The sequence below is a fragment of the Triturus cristatus genome, chromosome 2_2, assembly GCF_964204655.1.
Source record: "Triturus cristatus chromosome 2_2, aTriCri1.1, whole genome shotgun sequence".
Taxonomy (NCBI): domain Eukaryota; kingdom Metazoa; phylum Chordata; class Amphibia; order Caudata; family Salamandridae; genus Triturus; species Triturus cristatus.
This window is the reverse complement of record NC_140582.1, coordinates 923,384,751-923,406,028: the sequence shown is the minus strand read 5'-3', so window position 1 is coordinate 923,406,028 and position 21,278 is coordinate 923,384,751. Positions and strand designations below refer to the sequence as shown.

The 21,278-nt window shown below is 47.4% G+C and overlaps 2 protein-coding genes across 6 annotated transcripts in view; one reads left to right on the top strand and one right to left on the bottom strand.

Moving 5' to 3' along the window:
• LOC146862951 (uncharacterized) overlaps positions 1–878 on the bottom strand; it is a 56,920-nt gene extending 56,042 nt beyond the window's left edge. The window contains exon 1 of the mRNA XM_085642319.1: positions 774–878. The gene's annotated coding sequence lies outside the window, so the exon portion shown is untranslated. The remainder of the gene's footprint in view (positions 1–773) is intronic.
• ZCCHC4 (zinc finger CCHC-type containing 4) overlaps positions 1–21,278 on the top strand; it is a 452,628-nt gene that overhangs the window by 266,708 nt on the left and 164,642 nt on the right. For all 5 annotated transcript variants that reach the window (XM_085642314.1, XM_085642317.1, XM_085642316.1 and 2 more), the window contains one exon: positions 14,604–14,676. In XM_085642314.1, coding sequence (XP_085498440.1) covers positions 14,604–14,676 — 73 coding nt within the window. The remainder of the gene's footprint in view (positions 1–14,603; positions 14,677–21,278) is intronic.

Here is a 21,278-nt window from a genome sequence, read left to right as displayed (position 1 = left end):
GCAAAGCAAGCAGCACATGCGCTGCAATGCTAGGCTCGACCTAAAAAGTATATTACCCCTTCCCCCCACCCCCAGCAGTGTTTCACCTGGTTGTAAACAATCCCACTGTTAGACGCTATACAAATACCACTTCATGCATATATTTACTCCCTGCTGTAAAACACATCATCCTTGACCACAAAAAGGCGCATATTAAAACAATCAGACAGAAAGAAGTATGGATTAACAATGCTGTTGCTAAGTAACGTGTTGTCTAAGATGAGCTTAGTTAACCATGTTTGTGGTCAGTAATGTAACAAAGATGCCCTGGTGCAAGCAAGGAAAAGTGCCCCATTAACTGCTTTTGGGGTTGTAAAATACAGCAATTACCATGGTTAAATTGTCCCCTCAATATTGTGGACCCCGGTGTCACTGCACCAATGTGACCTACGCGCGCCCCTGTTTGCGTTTCTGTTCGATTACATCATCTCCTGGTTCGTCAGCAGACAGTCACAAAACAGAAATCGTTCGGACGGTGCAACACATTTTAGGATTTCTAGCCTTCAAGCCTTCCGTTCCCACTCCCCCTTCACACTGAACGTGCAGCTCCCGAGTGTTCCTGTGTGAGGCGCTTGCTCCTGTGTGGTGGCTTGTAGAAGACTGACTGCCGTTGCAAAGACGCCTCTACATTCCTCATCGGGGCTGCATACCTTTCAGCTAGAAATCACAGGCTCAAACGCGGTCATTGCTTGTACGCTTATGTGCACATTTGACACAGCAGGTCGGTAACTTACCAGTCTCTGTGCACACTGGGCTCTGCCTGGAACAAATGGGAGGTGAACGGCAGCAGAGTCATGTGTCAGATCAGCCTGAAGAACAAGTCTGAGCAGACGCGGGCCTTAGGCTCGTCATGTGAAGATAGGCATTCCGAAGGAGTCATTCCTTTAAGCATTGAAACGCCAATCATTTCAGGTTTTGTAATGTGCATGCATACACAGGCACGCGGCACATGGGCGCGCATGCGCACAGAACATTCACGCAGGCACCCATTATTGCAAACACGTCTACAGGCTTCCATGCACTCAGACTGACGGACACTGGCGCCCATGGGCAGCCACCACCAATGCAGCCAGACTTTTAGCCAGGCATTACCCACCCGTGCCTCAAGGGAGTACAGGTTTGAAGTGCAGAAGGAGAGCACAGGGTCGATAGTCAGCAGGGGGGCACCATCATGTTAAGCCGGAGCACAGTGGCCTGCAGGCAGGGCTTCTTTGCGCGGGTTGAAAAGGATGGGGTGGTCTCAAAAAGGGACCTGGCCAAAGGAGCGTAACTATACATTCTTTGCAAAAGACATGGCCTATATTGTTTACTCTGTGCTTTAAAACATGTCAGATCCTGTGCTTCATACAGCGTGCCCCCGGAACAGTGTTTGAGTGGCTCTAGACATACCACTCAACAACAAACATATGCCTAAAAACAAGTCAGTCCTTTTGGCTTCGCCCGTGCTTCTCAAACATCTCAAATTAGATGAGTAAATAATATGATTCTTTTGTGAATTATTAGAATCGAAAATGATTACATTCGGAATATTCGAGACTGTGGAAGAGGTTAGCACTCCACCCGCACTGCTTTCTTCTGCAGTTCCTCTCTCTCTCTGTTACTCACGTATGCCATTTGCCACCCATTTTCTCTCATAAGTTTTCTGAAATGCACCACGTACATACCATACATGTTTTCTCTCCACCGTCTTTCCACGCTCTTCTTTCATCTCTTCACTTCACCATCCCCCAGCCCTCCCCACCCACTCAGCCGAAGCACTGCATGTTTTTTTTCCCTTAGGTACTGACCGTATTTCGACAGCTCTGTTCCTCCTCCACACACTCTCCTACAATTACAATTTGCACATGTATGAACATATATCTCTGTACACTCTTTAGAGAGGCCAAGGATTGCATGTGCTTGTAGTCTGCCCACCTTTTACCCGCGTGGTGGCACTGCCTTCAGGCTTAGATCCAGAACTTTCCTTCGTGCCCGTCATAAACACCCACCCACAACCTGAAGTCACCCAGAGACCTGGAGGCGACTCATTTGATAGTGTGCACTACACAAAAGTCATTTGTTAGTGGAAAAAAAGCAGGGTAGCATAAAATCTGGAAAAGGCAAGAAGTTTTGGGTAATTCAAGATGAACAAAAACATGAGCACATAAACAGTAAATGCATTGCTAACACAGATTACCTTGAGAGTATATACAGTAATTGTTAAGAAATCAATGAGTGTTTTTACCTGTAAAGTTAAGGACCTGAATACAGGGCCCTACAGGGACCATTTTCATAGTCAGCTGTTAATTACTGCTGGGACTCAGACCAGCCCGCTTGGAGCTCTGCCTGTAGAAGCAGTTCTTCTCTGCAGAATGAATTCATGCATCCCAGCGACCAGTAATGGAAGACCATGCATTTATGATACAGGACTTGGACAGTATTGTGTCCCAAATAGCCGATAAACGAGAGTAATGGCTTTCTTGAAATAAGCCTAGCTCTGGTCTTAGCAGAGTGGTGACGTAATGAGACACGTTTTTAAGAATCCGAAGGAATACATGGAACCTTTGCCAAAATGGCTGTACAGGCCAGTGGCGTCACTTCGGCATGTGTAGGTGGCTCACGTCTTAGGGGCAAATTAAGAGTCTAGCAGTCCATAGAGCGCCAGACTCTCGGGAGCATGGCAGTCCAGCCACTGATGCACCGGCAGACTGACCGCCCAAACACCGGTGGTCCGACTGCCCAATTACAAATTGCAGTCGGACTGCCATTGCACCGCTGTTCCCTGGTTGGTGCATGTGCCCTCCTGTGTGCATACACTCCTGTTCCTGCACAGCATGGACTTAACAGTCCATACCGTGCAGGAACCTTTTTGGGCGTTTCCATCGTGGTACCCATTTTCAGAGCCACGCCAATGAAAGCCTGCCAGACACGAGGAAACTCGTAATCTGACGGGTGGTGCGACAATAGGTTTGGTGGTGAGGCCTGCCGGCGCAGAGGTCTGCTCCCACACCGCCAAACTTGTAATCTGGCCCTTAGTGTTTCACCTACGATAGCTCCTTACCACCACATCTCTATATGCAACCCCTTAACACGTCAGCCTTTCATGCGCTGAAAGCACAGACAGCAGGTGATAAGGGATATTGGATCCCGGGCTCCACTACTACTTTACTGAAGGAGCTGCAGAGTCCTGTCTAGGATATTTCACATTGTTTATTCTAGTTCAGCATGGGTAAGGGAAACCAGCGTTGGCAACTTCAATAGGACACAACTATATAAAGCTGCGCTTACATTGCATGTGAATGCACGTGTCATGACACATACACACGTATGACTGGAAAAATTGCAGTAGGTTTCTGTTGAAGAAAACCCATTCCGAGATGGAAGCCACTGTGCATGCATGTGTTATGACATGTCAGATTGTATTCATTTACTATTCTTACATGATGGGAAGCCATGTTAGAATGTTAAAATAAAAGAATTAAAATAAGAAAACAGTGTGCACCGGTGCAAATAAAGGAAGTGAGTGGCCTAGGAGCCCTATGCTGCTGCCAAGCCGGCATAACAATAAAAGAAAAAGAAATACATGTAAAACAGGAAGTGTGATAGGAAGTGGGTTGGGTATCATCAGTGAGTGGGCGAGGTGAAGGGGAGTAATAAAGATCATGGAGAAATACAGAAATCAGCAGGGGAGAGAGCAGGAAACACATGAACGCCAAATGCTAAATAAAACAAGAACTGGTAAAGGCAATAAGTCTAGTTGTTGTGTAAGTGAAAGATCTTCTATGATCCAAGTACCACAAGCACATCTTCCTTGAAAAAGCATCGCACTTCAGAACCCTCCTCGACTCAGCCAAAAATAGACCCAAAAAACGATTCAACCTCATCAAGAATCCAAACTGCTCTCCCCCAACCTCCAAGTTGGAGGATTCTATTAAGATAGCAGCGGAATTCGCTATATTCTTTGACGAAAAAGTGAAATCCCTTGTGGATCAGGTAATTCATCCTACTTCTCCAGAGGAGCACAAATCCTTAGCCATTTGGCAAAACTTTGACTCCATCTCTGAAGATGCCCTCCTCAAATGCATCCTCGAAACAAAGCCCTCCAACCATTCTCTTGAACCCATCCCTAGTGCCATTGCCATCGACTTCTACACCCATTCTCTCTCCTATTGGACCACTCTGGTTAACCTCTCCCTCTGTCAAGGCCCCCTTCCTGTTTCCTTCAAAACTGGACAGGTTACCCCTCTTCTTAAAAAACCCACCGCTGATGCGAACGACCTCAACAACTTCCACCCCATCACTAACCTACCTTTTCTTGCGAAAATCACAGAAAGATGTGTAGCGAAACAACTCTTTCGCCATATCAAGGACAATGATCTTTGACAATTTCCAGTCTGGCTTCATTCAAAACTGCAGCACTGAAACAGCCCTGCTGCAAGTGATTGATGACGAGCTGCGGATACTCGATTCAGGGGAGTCTTGTCTTCTAATTCTCCTTGACCTTTCTGCAGCCTTTGACGCTGTCCATCACAACACTCTTCTTATCACTCTTCAACAGAGAAGGGGCATGGAATGCACAGTGCTTAAATGGTTTGTTTCCTTCTTCTCTGATAGATCCCAAATGATCAAAATAGCGAACAGTCTTTCATCTCCTTTGGCGGTAGGTCAAGGTGTCCCTCAAGGCTCTATACTTGCACCCACTTTGTTCAACCTCTATTTTGAACCATTGGGAAATCTCCTCAGTAAATCTGGGATCCTCTATCATCTCTATGCAGATGACACTCAAATCTACCTTAAGATGTCCTCCACACACGATCTCTCCATCCTAAACTCTACTCTCGACTCCATTCAAAACTGGATGTTAACTCATCAACTGATTCTGAATCCCTCCAAAACTGAATTCCTCCTCCTCTTCTCCTCACTCTCTCCTCCTCCGGATCAAATGAATCTACTTAACAATAAACCCATCATTGTCGACAGCGCAAAATCCCTTGGTGTCATACTCGACAAAAAACTCAATCTACTCTCCCACATCAATTCCATTGCAAAGTCTGCTCGATACCAACTGCACCTTCTTTGGGGAATTCATCGCTCCTTTCGGGAGCAAGACCTAAAAACCCTGGTCCAATCGCTGGTTCTCTCTAGATTGGACTACTGCAATTCTCTTCTTACTGGCCTCCCCAAATCCCACCTGTCCCCACTTAAATCTGTTCTCCATTCAGCAACTCGTTTCATATATGGGGCCAAAAAAAGCGACCACATCACACCCATTTTATCTTCCCTCCGTTGGCTTCCCATCGAGGCAAGATCTATCTACAAGACTGCCTGTATCACCCACAAAGCCTTGCACTCCTCCTCTCCTCGCTACTTGGTGAACAAACTGAAACTCTCTGGAGGCTCTAGACCATCACGTAATGCGGAAAAGTTATTGCTTGAACCTCCCATTTTCAAAAAGGAAAGATCGATGGCCCAATCCTTTTTCAGGCAACGCAGTGAGAATCTGGAACTCCCTTCCGCCTCAGCTCCGGACCACCACCTCTTCCCGGTCCTTCAAAACTGACTTCCAATTTCTCCTCCTTCAAATACACTTCCAAATCTATTTCACGCCCTCTCTATTCCCTCAAGGAAGTTCTTTCACTATAGGAAATTCTGTACTCCATGCCTATAGAAGTGCCTTCCTAGTGTGTTCTTGTGTTTTGAGTGACTGCCACTTATTGCAGTATTATACCTCTACTTGTATCTTGTATGCTTATGTAACATGCACACTTGTCACTTTTTCCTCTTGTAACGTATCGTCTGCTACCTCTTCTTGTATCTTGTTTGCTTTTGTTATGTGCACAATTGTGTCATGTAACGTTTGCTTTTGTAACATGCCCACTTGTAATTTTCTCCTCATGCAACGTTACTGTTCCTATTGTGAAGCGCTCTGACACCTTCGGGTAAAGTCCGCACTATATAAAAACGCATATAATAAAATAAATAAAAATACGATGTAAGAGTCTGTATGTGTGGTTGTATGGATGTGTGATTGGGTGAATTTGACTGTTTTCTGGAATAGGTGGATGAAAGAGCAGTTGAAAGCATGGATAATTAGTAGGTAAGTGAATGCGTGGTTGATAAAGTGAATACATGGATTACTGACGGCTGAATAAATGGATGAGCAGGTAAGCGGATAGATGGATGCAGTTTACAGAGGTCTTACAGGCCTCAGTCCTTAGCAGTGACAATCTTACAAAAAATTCCAAGAATTGGCAATATCATGCTAGTGTAAGCAATACACCCGGCTGGAAATCATCGTTCCACTAATCACCACCGTTATTAAAGAATTGCCAGCAATATGACAGTGAAAGTAATATACAATTTCTCAAGGATGTCCACCAGTGTTCCAAGAGTGCTGACAATATATCTAGAACTACCACCATTTTGCTAGTGCACTCTGTCAGTCACACTTTGGGCAGGCGAGGGCTGGGAAGTGGAGCTGCACCCTACACAAAGCTGATGTGTGAGTATACAGAGGCTAATTCAAGGGAAAATATTTTGTTCCACCCCATACAGATCTGGCCCGTCCCAGCAGCTCCTGTAATGTTGCATAACGTGCACGTTTTCACAGTCCCTTTACAAGCCGGAGAGCAGGCAACGTCTGGCTGAGACAAGCATTTGCAATGCAATAGGTCTCGCATTTGCGTGAAATTAAGCTATTAGTATTGAAATTGTCTTTTATATATACGTTTTAAAACCCAAAACATAAATTAAAGGCATTGTCATTTACAATGCCAATAGCTCAAACTTGCGTGAATGCGAGACCTATTGCATTGCAAATGCTTGTTTAGTATGCCATAATATTATTTATGTGGCTAGATTAACAGTTTGTTTAAAACTACAGTTTTCAGCAGTGATAGAAATGTCTGTGGGTCGGAGACATAAACATGGGCTGGTTGGGCCCTATTAACCCCTCAGTTCCAGCATCAGCCATCTAAGCTTAAGCCAGGACTAGAGGCCACTGAGCTGTCTGCACCCCATCTAACCTATATTTCCAAACCTGGTGGCCTCGGATTACCCCTTTGCCAACAGTGACCGATCATGTGATCTGTAAACTCGTTCATCCACTTTGTTGCATCCCTCATTTGGGAAACCCAACGGCTAGGGAGAAACAAGAATTAGGTGGGGTTGGCCAGCCAACCTTTGTGACTAGGAACACCCCTGAGCAGGTCTGGACTAGGAATCAATAGTAGCCTTCAAATAAATGTTCAAACCAGCCTGCTTGCTTCCTCTCTTCTCTTCTCTCTATCTCTTTATTTTTCCATCCATTATCTTCCTAGCTCCTTCTTTTCCCTCTCTCTCTTCCCTGTATTTGATCTTTCTTTATCTGTCCTGCAGCTTTCCATGTGTCTACTTCAAATAATCTCATGGAGCTGGGGGAAGTAACACAGGCACCAGCAGCGACCCTGGGCTTTCAAAACCGACCTTCGATGCCTCCAGCCCACCAGGGAAATGCCCAGTGGAATAATTTGACAATCTGGCCCTACCCTTGCGGTCCAATCATAAATATTTGGGTGAACTCTTTATTCAATAGAGAAGAGTTGCTTGCAAGCACAATATTAAAACAAGGTAATCTTATCTTGTCTGATATATTCTATCTAACAGAGCCCCTACGTTTTATTTTCCATGTTATGTATCCTGGCCTCGGTTTCTGCATAAATTTAGAGAAGCAGGTGGCTGACAAGAACACTAGCCCAAGCCAATTTACCCATAGCTATCCTGCTGTAGCCCCAGAATCCTTATTTAGTCTCCATCCTTGCCAGGGGTTGCCTTCCAACTCATACTGACCTTACTGAGATGCAGACTTGATAAAGTACTGTTTCCTTACAGCCAAGCACTTGTTGAGATTTGCAAAGCGCAAACGTGACTTTTGTAACTATAGTGTCCTGCTGGACATGTAATTATTCCCTGCCACTCCCGAGGGCTGGCTCTTACACACACCTCATACCCATCCAACACAGGCATCACAAGTGACATGGACTTGTCAATAAAAGAGCGGCAGTGCATGTGCTTGAGGTCAGTTCTATGTACAGTACTCGTGCCATCCTTTCACCTGCTTGTAGGCCTAGGGCCCAGAACACTACAATGGTGAAGAGGCTGATTGACCCCACATGTGCACTGGCAGCAGCTCTGCAGTTCCTTGTGGGAGAAGTATAGACTGAGTTTGAGACCCTCTGCACCTGCTGCTAGCAGGACAACAGCCAAGGCACCAAGACTCTGGCACACCTAGGCTGGGCAAGATAAAGGCCCCTCCCTGCAAGTGAGTATGACGGCGTCCACCATTAGTGCCCATGTACTCGCCCACATGCTAATGCTCCTGCAGCCACCCACAATACCTACTGGCCCTAGGGAGAGAGATATGTGAAAGGGGGTAGAGTGCTGTAGCCAGCACAATGCACCCTCAACACTTGAGGCGCCTGTGCACTGTCAACCTGTACCGCAAGAGGCGGACTCCCACCCGTACCTGCAGCACCCACATGGGTGACGAAACAGTGCCTAATATGGAATGGGTATTGGGGTCGATGAGAAGAGGACTGGTGCCACACCAACACTGAGAGAAACCCCAGAACACAGACTGCCTGAAATCCTGAAGGGACACAGTAAGTTTAAGCAAAGAGGTGAGGCTCAGAGCAGTGTTGCCTGATAGCAGGGCCTGAAGGTGCAGGTGCAGAGCCGCACCACCACCATGGATGTTCCCCCACCCCATCCTCACTCACCTGGTCCTGGGAAAGGAGTTGGTTGGCGCAAAGAAGTCCTGCGGCCCAGCAAGACAAGTCCCGCCCCGTCAACTTGCTGCCGGCGAGGCTGCGCCTTTACTGAATGCCCCATGCCTGTCTCTGCAGTGCCCGCTTCAACAAGAACACTGCACCTACTCTCTGGCAGCCCAAGTGCCTGCAGAGAAGAGAAGGGAGAAAACAGCCCCGGCATTTCCTGACCAGGTGCAGTGCAGCGACCCTGACGAGAGGCGTGCTGCAGTGCACAGTGGCTTCTGGACCGGCTACCAGACTCTGCACACACCCTAGTGGTGATCAGCCCCTACCACAAGCCAGGAAGAAAAGGAGAGCTGTTGCCCCAGCACCAGGGAATAAGACTGCCTGCTCAGACTGGCCCACTGTGCCTAAAGAGGCAGCTCAGAGCTGACTGCGCTCAAAAGAAAACAAGCCTTTGCAATGCAATAGGACTCGCATTTACGCAAGACCTATGGCATTGCAAAGGGGAGTGCGGGCGGAGGTGCAGGGGGGCGAGATGGCACAGACAGCTAGAGTGCGGGTGAGGGGCAGGCGTTGCTAGAAGGCACGGACAACAGGAGTGCGGGGGGGGAGAAGGCACAGGCAACCTGGGAGTGAGTGCGGGAGGGGTGCAAGAAGACACGGACAATGGGAGTATGGATGGGGGTGGGGGGAGAAAGCAAGGACAATGGGAGTGCAGGCGGGGGAGAAGGCACAGAAAAAAAATAGTGCTCTAAATAACATGTACGTTACAGTGTAGGGGCCAATAGCCATGGAAGGGTACAAATGACGACATGGCCATAATAAGGCGGGACTAACAAGCCTCATATTCAATCAAAAGACAGAATTTACGAAGAAGGACAGAAGCCAGTGAAAAATATGGGCAGAGAGTGAGGGCAGCTTGTCTCCCATACTCTACTACTGCATGCCTCGCAGAGCGAGCAGCGCATGCCCGCTGCCGCTAAAGCTCGACCTAATAAATGTCACTGTATTTCAAATAAGCATTGTAGTACAATAGTGTTAATAATTGTGGTAGAACTGTGCACCTTTTCACATCATAGTGCAGGCCGCTTCTCCGCCTCTTCCCCTCCCCGTTCTACCCTGGGAGTCTGGTGTGAACTGTGCCTTGCAAAAGCCTCAGTTGCCCCAGGCCTCACTGTCACCCCATCAGGCTTGGGTCATTTGTGATGGGAGGAGGCACACTCAACGTTGCACCTGTCCAGGCCCCCCATTGTCATTCTGCACAAGTCAATGAGCTGGCCTGACTTTGTGTACTTGGTCAGACTGACTTTGTGAACACAAACCCAGCGGTACTTGGAGGGGAGGCGCCCCTTTCCCAGGCCTCACGGCGCTAGACCATGCCTGTGGTGCAGAGGGAGTGGAAGAGCCTTCTCCTGGGCCTCATGGCACTAGAACCTGTATGTAAAAAGGTGGTGAGCAGGTGCGGGGCCTTGGACAAGTGCCCATATAGCCATGGCTGGTGTCATCCTTGGCATGAGTGGCACTTGCCTCGGCCCTGGTAAGAGTGTTACTTGTCTGGCACTGGGACGCTGGCGACGAGGAGTGCTGGCCTCTTATGCCTAAAATGTATTCTTCACAACTTGGGCTGTGCACACCCTTTAGGAGCTGCCACTTGAATTACATGTATCATATTTGTAGAGTTTTGTGCTTCTCACCTGCGCCATGTGACGCTACACGGTATTTGCGAGAATAGTGCCTCTGGCCCCTGTTTCAGTAGCTCCTCTACAAGCGGGAGAGGGAAGGGGGTACGTCCCGCTGCTGGGGAAGTACTGCTCAAAGCATGAAAAGAGGCTCCCTGCTCCTTTGATTCGGCGCTGGGCAACCTACCTCAAACATGACTTTTCCATTCCTCTCAGTGGGAGATGCGAGGTTCAGAAAGGAGCGAGAGAGGCTGGAGAGCTGTATCGCGACACAGATGGATGTTGTCTCTTCTTGTAAGTGCTTTGAAGCCCGGCTCTCGGAACAGACTTGCGCTGTACCACTTCAACATGAATCCACAACCTGGCAAGCACGCAATATTGCACTTACATATTTTTGCTATCATTGGCAGCTGTGGGAGCATGTGCACTTGATTTTGGAAAGGGACACGACACGTTTCTTCATCTGTGTTAGACCTGGCACCCGTGGTGTGGTTCCCCTCCTAACGTTTTGCCTTCAAACCTCTTGTTTCCTGACTGTAAATTAAATGTTACCGGCGGGCCTGAAGTACTGATGGTGACACCCACTTAAGTAGTACTTTAAACATGCCTCAGGTCTGCCATTGCAGCCTGTGAGTGCAGTTTCTAAACTGCCATGTTGACCTGGCAAAAGATTCAAACCTTCCCCTTTAATACATATAAGTCACCCCTAGGTTGGGCCCTGGAAAGTCTAGAGGACAAGTCGCAGTATATTTGAAAATTTGGACATGTGTTTTTGGTTTAATATGTTCTGGTAGTGAAAAACGCTTACAGTCTTCTTTCACTACTGCAAGGCCTGCCTCTCCCATAGGATAACTCTGGTGTTACCTTATTACCTATCATATGTGATAATTTCTAAATGGCGTCTTAGGAATTGTAATGAAAAATCCTTTCTCCTGTGAAGTCGGATTTTAAATTACAATTTTGAAAATGCCACTTTCAGAAAGTTGGCCTTTCCCTGCCATAGCCATTTAGTGCATACCGCCTGTCTCTAGGACACATGACTGGGTATAACTGACAGTTGGACTTTGTGTAGTCCTCCTAGACAGTCACATACAATAGAGAGCTATGGTTTTCATGGATGGGCCATCAGTGGCAGGATGGGAGGGTGGAGGTGGGCACCGCCTTACTTACACTTGAATAAGCTGTGTCTTGCCTCCACACGAAGGGCTGCATACCCCCCAACCGCCCTGTAGTTAGTCTGGAGCCAGGACAGGGAAGGCAGGATTCCTGGGAGCTTCAAAGGGTAAACCCTAGAAGCTTCTCCCACTTCAAAGAAAGACCCAGGTATAAGTATTGACCCCAGACACCCACCCTTGAGTACACTTTGGGACCTGTGGATATTGTTGCTGAAAGTACTGCCACTCTGCTGAACTGAAGGACTGCTGCCCTGCTGTGCTGACCTGCTGACCTCTTGCCTGGGTGAGAAGTACTGTACCTGCATCTGTGGATCCCAGGACCCCAAACTGACCCCAAGGGCTAGAGCATCAGGGACAGAAAGCTCCAAAAACTATGTACCCAGCACCTGGACTCTGCCATCTGTAAGTCCTAGCCTGAATGTTGTGCCACCCCAGGCCTGGACCCTTGAAAGTCGGCCTGACGTTTGCCCTGCCAGCCCATCTATGGACCCAGCAGAACCGACTCATCACCTCTGCTGCTTGGCATAATCCAGAGCAGTACTGGCGCATCCCTCTGCTGCGAGGGTTCTCCCAATGCATGGACTCTGCATCGACCTCGCAGCCCGCATCGGATCCGCCACTGTGCGAATCTTTACTGACGCAGAGCCTCGCATTACAGATCTCTCCTTGACAGCAGGCTTGTCGACGATGCAGGTTCTCGCCTCGCAGCCCTTCAGAACCAACACATCGCCTCGACTGTGCATCGCATCCTCGACGTGGGACCTGGCAAAGCCAAGCAAACCGTATTTAAGGTACTCTTGTTCAGCGGACCTAACTGTGTTCCTGTAGCGGGGCTGCGCTCCTTCGTGGTCAGCCTGAACTTGTGTCTTTGTCCTGGCCCAGCGCGCCCATATATCCACAGTTAGCCCTTTGTGCTATTTTCACTGAAATCATCAAAATTGCATATCTCCATTTCTACTAACTGGATTTTTGTCATTTTGATCCTGTTTTATTTATTAAAATGTACCCTATTTTCTCAGTAGATGTGGGATTCTTCTTGTATTGTGGTTACACTTTATTACTTTTTGAAGGACTGCATAAATGCTTTACACATTGTCTCCAAGTTAAGCCTGACTGCTCTGTGGCAAGCTGCCAAAAGGTTGAGCACATGTTAATTTGGGATTTACTTGTGCCTCACCCTGACAAGGATTTTGGTTGCTGCTTGAGTAGGGTTTCACTCCCCTCAACCAGGAATCCAGTTCTCACAATCTCTCACTAATTCAAAATGAAAATGGTAACGTCCGCAAAATGCCTATGGCTAATTCAAACTTTGATTAAGAATAAAGCAATGGTAGGAGGGGACTGGGGCAAACACGATCATAGTTGAAAGGGGCCCTACCCAAAGCCCACTCTATGTGTGCACACAGCAGGAGGTATTTTGCTGACACCCAATCTGCAGTTGAAGGATGCCACTCTTCCTGTTAGAACACTGTGAGATTGAAATATTCTTTGGCAGGACAAACAGAAGAATAGAGAGTAAGGTCATGGAAGTAAAAGCAAACATGTGACAGTCAACAAAGTTAATAGTAATTTTCAATTGAAATAGGGAGGTGATGTACTAGGGGGGGAACAGGAAGAATTTAAGATGGAAGGGCAGTAGTAGAGAAACAATAAAAACTATCTTGTCCACAAGTATGTGTCCTAGATTAATTTTTCCCAGTGTTTCTTTGTTAGGTCACATAATATAGCGTCTTCTTGGCGAGGCCTCTTGCCCACTCTAACTAAAGGTTTAATGACTCACTCTATGTTAACAGTCGGGCTGCTGCGAATAGTAAATACGAGTTTTAGAAATAGATCATTATAATACCGTTCTACTATCTGGACTTTCCCCCTTAGCCACAGATCGGTCTATCTACCAAAGTTGTTGTTCGTCGTGGCAATAACAGAATATAGAGTACCTGTCACCATGTCTTCGAGTCCTCGGTTAACACATGGTGACAGTCCTCAGTTAATGAGGACACCCAGATATTTATTTTCATTTGGTAGCCATCTGAACCTTTGACTGTGTGGCCATCTAGAAATGGTAATCCTGTTCCTAGATAGTAGCCACGTTAAACAACCGTCTGACATCAAGAGCTGGGGTCCCTATGCTATACTGTGCTACCCTGCAGCGCCAGACTTGTACAGTGCGGACTCTCTCTGATGGGCTTGTTGGAGGCAGTATCTGTAAATCCGTATTTGTAAAGCGTCAACTACGCACCCTTACTGGTCTCAAGGCGCTGGGGGCCATCGTGGAAATTAAGTGAGCTATTGCCCAGAGTCTCATGGTGCTGAGCTGCCGCCGGGGATTGAACCGTGAACCCTGTGCTCCGAAGTCAGCTGCCCTGGCCGCCCCACCACACCTATCTGTGGTCTGCTCCGCCTCAGTTCCCAACCAGCAGCATGAAGGGCAGCCCATCAATCAATCACTCAATCAAGTAGTAATAAGAGAGTGCGGCTTGTCACATATGAGTGTATCGAGGCGCTTGACGTCACGCGGTCTGGACACCCTGCTCCCATTGGAGATAATCTCCTCTGCAAATCACTTCTGTAATTTTAGAATCTGAAGAATACCAAATGTAATGACTGACTCCAATATCTTACTGACATTGGTGGTGGCGTGCCTGATCCAGAATGAGTTGTAAACTTACCTCAGGCAATGGCTGAAGGGGATGATCGAAGACCCCCTTCTCTATTAGATTTTTCTTCATTCTTTATTCCAGAACTAAAAATGCCAATACAACCAAAGCCAACTGTATTGGGGGAACAGCTCCAGAGAATCCTTGCTTAAGCTTGTGGAAATAACGGCTAAAATGAGTTGTCCACATGAACAGTTTGCCATGGAAATGTTTGATGAACTACGTGTGGTTGAAATGCATTAAGGCTTTATGGGCAATAAAGAACATGTGGAATAAAAATGTAAAGTTGGAAATAATATCAGTTAATTTTGCTATGTTTTTCAGATATTCACAGTTTTACACAGATGAAGAATTCTGCCACTACAATATGTTCAACCATCATTTTTTTGGTGGAGAGGTGAGGATGAACGTTCACTTATGGTTTAATTGTAAAATATTTTGTCCCTGCATGCCTTGCTCTCAAAGAATTTTACTCTGACTCATAAATTATAATTTAGGAGCGAGGGACAGAAAGAGCTTAACAAAGCTATTGTGTTCTCTTCACTCTTGAATATCAGAAACTGGCGCATGTTTGTAATGTAAATTAATAATGTGTACTTTATTCTCTGTGTCTACGTCCCACCACTGAGATCGTTATGATCTTGGACTGGTGGTAGGCAGGATAAGCCCTTGAGACGGTGGTCGAAGGAAAACGTGATGTATGACTCCCTCCGCCAGGTTTGTAATTATTGTGCTGTGGGCTGTTGTGCTATCTACCCAGGCTATGCCTTCTCTCCTCTTTGAGCTGGACCAGTTTTTTCCACCCTCCCCCGTCCATAGCCGTTTGCCTTCCTTTCCTCTCCTCCCAGGGCTTCCCTGCTGCCCTGGAGCCACGTGAGTAGGTAAGTGCTCCTTCACTACCTGACTGTGTGGGTCATCACGGGGTCCGCTGTTGCAGGTGACCTCCTGGTATGCTTATGCGACAGCAGCCATGTCTTACTCTTATGTTGCAAGGGTGTTTATCTACCACACTTGTCCACCGTTATTACCTGCAAAAGGTACCATTGAGATCAGCCATGATCCCCCGTGAAGTCGGAGCCAGGAAAACGTGTGTAAATGACTGGGGTTCAAACATTCTTGGTTCTCCTTACTGTCACCACTTTCCATAGACACAGAGATACAGACACACAGACAGACACACAAACTGATGTTTTTCCCCAGTATGTTGAGATTAATCATTCTAGCCAGTGCTAGAATCTTCATGTTGTCTTCTGTATGTTAAAGTTCTAGCCCCAACACTGGCCCAATGCTTATTTAATTGGTGGGGTGGGCACAATTATTCATTTTTGGGGACCAGGACTTATGTTTCATCACTCAGAGCAATAGAAGAGGTATGAAAGAGAAAGATAGGAAAACCATGACAGAAGGGGAAAGCAGTGACCATAAAGAACCCGTGGAGGTGCAATAAAGAGGCGGGAGTGTAGACTGGGGGAAGAAGGAGGCCTGGGGTGAATGAAGACCAGGCCCCGTGGTGTTCGCACGCCGCCACTCAGCAGGGCCGACAGAGAAGAGAAGACCTGGGCCCTGCACTTGTATTCATTTATTAATGTCCCAGATGAAGCCCAGCGGTCTGGCCCATTGAGCTCGCTCTCCTTTGGTGACCGCATACAGTTATCGCATGTCTGAGGACACCTTGTGGAGTTCCTCCTTGACCTCCTCAAACATCCATCTGCTCATGAAGAAATCCCTTTGGATGGCGCCCGTGAGACCGCCTCTGCTTGTCTGCAGTAAAGGGCGGTGTTGCTGCCATGTTCCCGGCAGTACTGTGGAGTGATGGGTCGGTACAGTGTATGGACAGGGCGGCGATGGACTGCTCCCACGAAGGGAGAACCCAGATCTTCTGTAAAAACCAGACGAGCCCCCAGCACAGGATTGATATGTTTTTAAAGAAAATGACACCCTGCTCTGCGGGGCGCGGCTCTCCCCAGCAGGGCTTTAAATCACTGTGATCTCACGCAGGGCTTAAAAAACCCAAACTGAAATTCCTTGCATTGATTTAGTTCAATAATACTCTTCCTTGCTGCTGCTTATGCAAGTGCAGCCATTCGAGCTCGCGACCCCCTGCCTGGACATGGTGGAAAATACAGGAGACCGCCCCTCACTTCTCACACGGAGTTTAGTTTTAATTCTTCATTCAACTATAAACACACCATTGCCTCGTTCACCCATTGCCCGCGTGTTCATCTATCACTCTACTCATGTGTTCATTCCCACGCATTCATCCATTCATCCTCACTGACGTCATTACCCTTTCACCCATCTATGCCCACGCTCATTCCCGCCACCCATCTACTAGGGTGACCAACTGGCATAGGTGCAAATTCAGGACGGTGAGTGTAAAAATTCAGGACAAAGGGTCAAAATTCAGGACAAAACTTCAGGACAATAGGTAAGTTTTACAGACACTCAATGTCCCTCACACGGCATTCCCTTGGCGTGCCTCTCGAACATCTCTGCGTGTGTGGATTGTGGCTTTTGCTTAGGTACCCAGCTCCCTCCCGATAGAGTGTCTGCTGCTTCACCTGTCCAAGGGAACATCAGGGCCGCCCTCATTAATGCTAGGTCCTTGAGGGCATTATGTTGATGTTGCGGATATGGTCTCTGATAATCATTTAGATTTACTATTTATTACAGAGACGTGGCTTGATGTTCTCTCGAATCCGATTGTGGCCTTGGCCACGCCAGCTGGCTACAAAATCCATTGAGCTGATCGCCCTGTCGGTAGAGGGGGGGGGACTGGCTATTTTATACAGAGAGTGTTGGACTCTGGTGAAACATCTTCCATCTGGGGAGCATGTGAGGCTCTTGATTTTAATTTACAACTCTCAGCCCACTTTACTTTGGGTGGGTCTTTGATTTATCGTCCACCGGGGCTAGCCAATGTATTTTTGGATTCTTGTGGGGACGCCTTAGCTAATAGAGTCTTGCGGTTCTCAAATTATCTGCTTCTCGGGGACTTTAATATCCATCTTGACGCTACGGAATCAGCTGATTCAGCTGCTTTCCTCAATTCGCTGCATTCGGTTCATCTTTCCCAATGGGTCACAGATTCGACACACCAAGGAGGTCATACCCTGGATTCCATTTGCTCCAATTTCCCTATTGTAGAAGATCGGCCCCTCCCGGTCGCCTGGACAGATCACTTTCCTATATTTTTCTCTTGGGACATTATGCATCCAACTCGTCCAGATAGAGTCCATCGGCCGTCTACTTTTAGGAAACTGGATGCTGGGCAGCTGAGTAGCAGCTTGGCAGCCTCTCGCCCCTCCTTCTCCAAAGACCTTGAGGAGAATGTGTCAAGGTTCGCAGACTGGATTATAGTGGCAATTGGTGCTCCCTCTGCTCCAGGTCAGACTATCCTGAGAAGAGACACACCTTCTAAGCCTTGGTTTACTTCGGAACTGGGGATTCTGAAGCACGCCTGTAAGGTACTGGAGAGGGCATGGCGCTCCAGCGGTTATTGCCCTATTGCTAAACTTGCTCTCAGATCCAAACAAAAATCTTATTATACAGCTATTGGTCTGGCCAAAGGCCGATATTTCTCCGATCGGATTGATCGGGCAAATAATAACTCCAGAGAAATTTTCTCTATTGTGAAAAGTTTTGTATTTCCTAGTGCCCAGGCTTTAGTGGTGCCCTCCTCGATCACTTGGTGTAACACCTTAGCTCAATTTTTTAGGGACAAAATAGTTGCCATTCAGGAGTCCTTTTCACCGATCCCCAGGAATTCTACTTCTGCCTTGTTGGGGATGCAGATGCTAAAGACTACTTCCACTTTTTCAACTTTTAAATCTGTTGATCTGTCCTGTACCCTTAGGATTCTCAAGGCACTTAAGTCTAGTTCTCCTAAGGACCCTTGTGCAGCTAGGCTTCTATCTGAAGTAGCAGACTCGATCAACTTCGAAGTCAACCATATGGTTAATGCATCACTTCGTGACGCTAGTGTTCCATTATCATGGAAACAGGCTCTGATCCTCCCCCTCCTTAAGAAGCCTTTTTCTGACCCTCTGCTTCCTGAGAACTATCGACCTATCTCGCTCCTACCAAGTCTGGCGAAGGTCTGCGAGAAGGTTGTTACATCTCAACTTACCCACTATGTAGAGGTATCCGGTTTGCTTCACCCAGCTCAATCTGGTTTCCGTGCTTCTTATAGCACGGAGTCAGCATTGCTGGAGGTGACTGAGGCAATTCGGGAGAGCTTGGATGCCGGTGGGAGTGCGGCTTTGGTCATGCTTGATCTCTCAGCGGCATTTGATACCGTGCCCCACTCTTTGCTTCTCGACCGATTGGAGGCTATCGGTGTTTCGGGAATGGTGCTGAGCTGGATTAGATCTTTTTTAGAAAACAGATCTCAACAGGTCTGGCTTCCACCTCGTGCCTCTACCCCTTTGCAGCTGGTTACTGGGGTTCCACAGGGGTCATCACTTAGCCCTCTGCTTTTCAATATCTATGTGACTCCACTGATCTATCTTGCTGAGTCACTGGGGGCTAAGGTGATGGCCTATGCTGATGATACCCAGCTTCTGTTCTCTTGGAGGAAAGGAGACATTTCAGTTGAGGCCGCTCAGCTCTGTTTGACGGCTGTGTTTCATTGGCTGGTGAATGCACAATTAAAGTGCAACGAAGAAAAATCGGAAGTGCTGTTGTATGGATCGTTCCCTGAGGATTTTAGGGAAAGGTTGTGGCCATCGGACTTTCCCCGCCCATCTATGGGTAAGGGCGCCGTAAAAAATCTCGGGTTCAGGTTCGAGGAAAACTTGAATTTTTCTACTCATGTGCAGAAACTGGTAGGAACTTGCTTCGGCACTTTAAAAATATTGAGGAAGTTTCTCCCTCTTTTGCCTACTTGTGCCAAGGAAACGGTGGTCCGGGCATTGATTTTGTCTCGGTTGGATTATGCTAACGCCATTCTGGTTGGATGTCCTGCCCATTTGGTTAAAAAGTTGCAAGTAGTTCAAAACTCGGCCGCTAGACTGTTGGTTGGCCTTTCTCCTACTCAGAGTGTTCGGAGCCACCTATGCTGTTTGCATTGGCTTCCAGTCAACTCGGCTGATAATTAAGATGTTATACATTGTACATCGGGCCCTGTACGGGTCAGGTCCATCTTACCTTCAAAAAAGATTTGTTTTCTACAGTCCTAGCAGACAACTTCGTTCCTCTGATCAGCTGTTGATGCAAATACCTAGGTTTAAGCGCCAAAGGCTGGGTGGGAACTCTTTTGCTCGTAAAGCCGGTCTGGCTTGGAATGAGCTACCATTGGCTCTTCGGGCCACTCAAGACCCTCTGTTGTTTAGAAAAAAGCTCAAAACATTGCTCTTTTAGGTCCTGATTTAGTGGAAGTTCACCTTCGTTATGGAGCAAGCGCCGGGACACTTTGAGTAGCTGAGCGCTTTATAAATTGAATATAACATAACATAACATCAGAGGAGGTCGCGCAATAGTATATAAGTAAGCCCAGCCATATCCAAACATATTCAACCATTTGCAAACCTATCCATCATGTATACTTCCATCTATCATTTCACTCATCCATCCCTTCATCCATCCATCCTTTCACTCACTCATCCATCCATTATCCATCCATCCACCCTTTCACCCTATCCATACAGCCATTTACCCTTTCACCCATCCAGCCATCCTTTCATTTACTCATCCATCCACCCAGTCACTCATCCTTCCACCCATCCACCCTTTCAGTCATCCATCCATCCTCCCTTTCTCTCTCCATCGACCCTTTCACTTAGTCATCCTTCCTTCCATCCATCCACCCACCCACTCATCTACTCATCCACTCATGACTTCATCCATTGACCCTATCACTCATCCATCCTTTCTCTCATCTATTTATCCTTTCACCCCTTCACTCATCTATTCATCCTTTTGTCCACCTACCCTCCCTTTCACTCACTCATCCATCCTTACATCAACCGGTTCAATCATCCGTCCATCCATTCACCCTTGCACTTATCACTTAATCAATCCATCCATCAGTTCACTCATCCATCCACTCACTCATCATCCACCTTTTCACTCATCCATCCTTTCACTCATCCATCCACCCATTTACCCATCCAGCTACCCTTCCACCCATATATCCAGCTATTTTCCTTTTCTCTCATCCATCCTTCCACTCACTCGTCAATCCATCCATCCTCTCTCATTATCTATCTATTCAATCTTTCATTCATCCATACACCCTTTCACTAATTCATCCAGCCATCCACCCATCCCTTCACTTACTCACTCGCTCACCTTTTCATATTAATTTTGAGCGGAGCCTTTTTTGAGAAGAGGCCCATTAAGAACTTCACCCTCGCCGCAGGAGCCATTCCAGGACTGGGACAGAAGCCACCCAGGGCGGAGACAGGATCCACCATGGGGGGGGGGGCATGAGCCATCACGGGGGGTGGGGGGGTGGGACAGGAGCCATCACGGGGGGTGGGGGGGGCAGGAGCCATCACAGGAGGGGGAACAGGATCCACCAGGTTGGGCATGCAGTATTATAGTATCATCTTGGTCTCTTCCAGGGTGGTGTAGGGCTCCTCACCCCCTCCTGGACAAGACAACGAGACGACAGGCTCTCTTTCGAAAATTTTAGTTTTGCCACCCCCCACTGTGATGTACAGTACTTAAAGGAGATACTCCAAGAGAACTGATTTAACTGACTGTCCTCCATAATGCGATTGTGCCTATTTTATTACATTATAGACTGCATGTTTGAAGAACCGAGGTTTGCTTACAATTTAGTAACAGTAATTAAGCTCTGTGAAGAGAACCACGTGCTGCCTCGGTGTAATTTTTGGGGCCCTGGGCAGAAAGGGAATGTGTGAGGCCCCTCTAAATTGCAGAGACATGACGCTTTCAGGGCTGTGTGCATCTGAATAGATTCCCCCGCGCCTGAAGCTGCAGCCCCTCCCTCTCAGTCACCTTCAAGCACCTCTTAACAGCTCATCAAGGGCT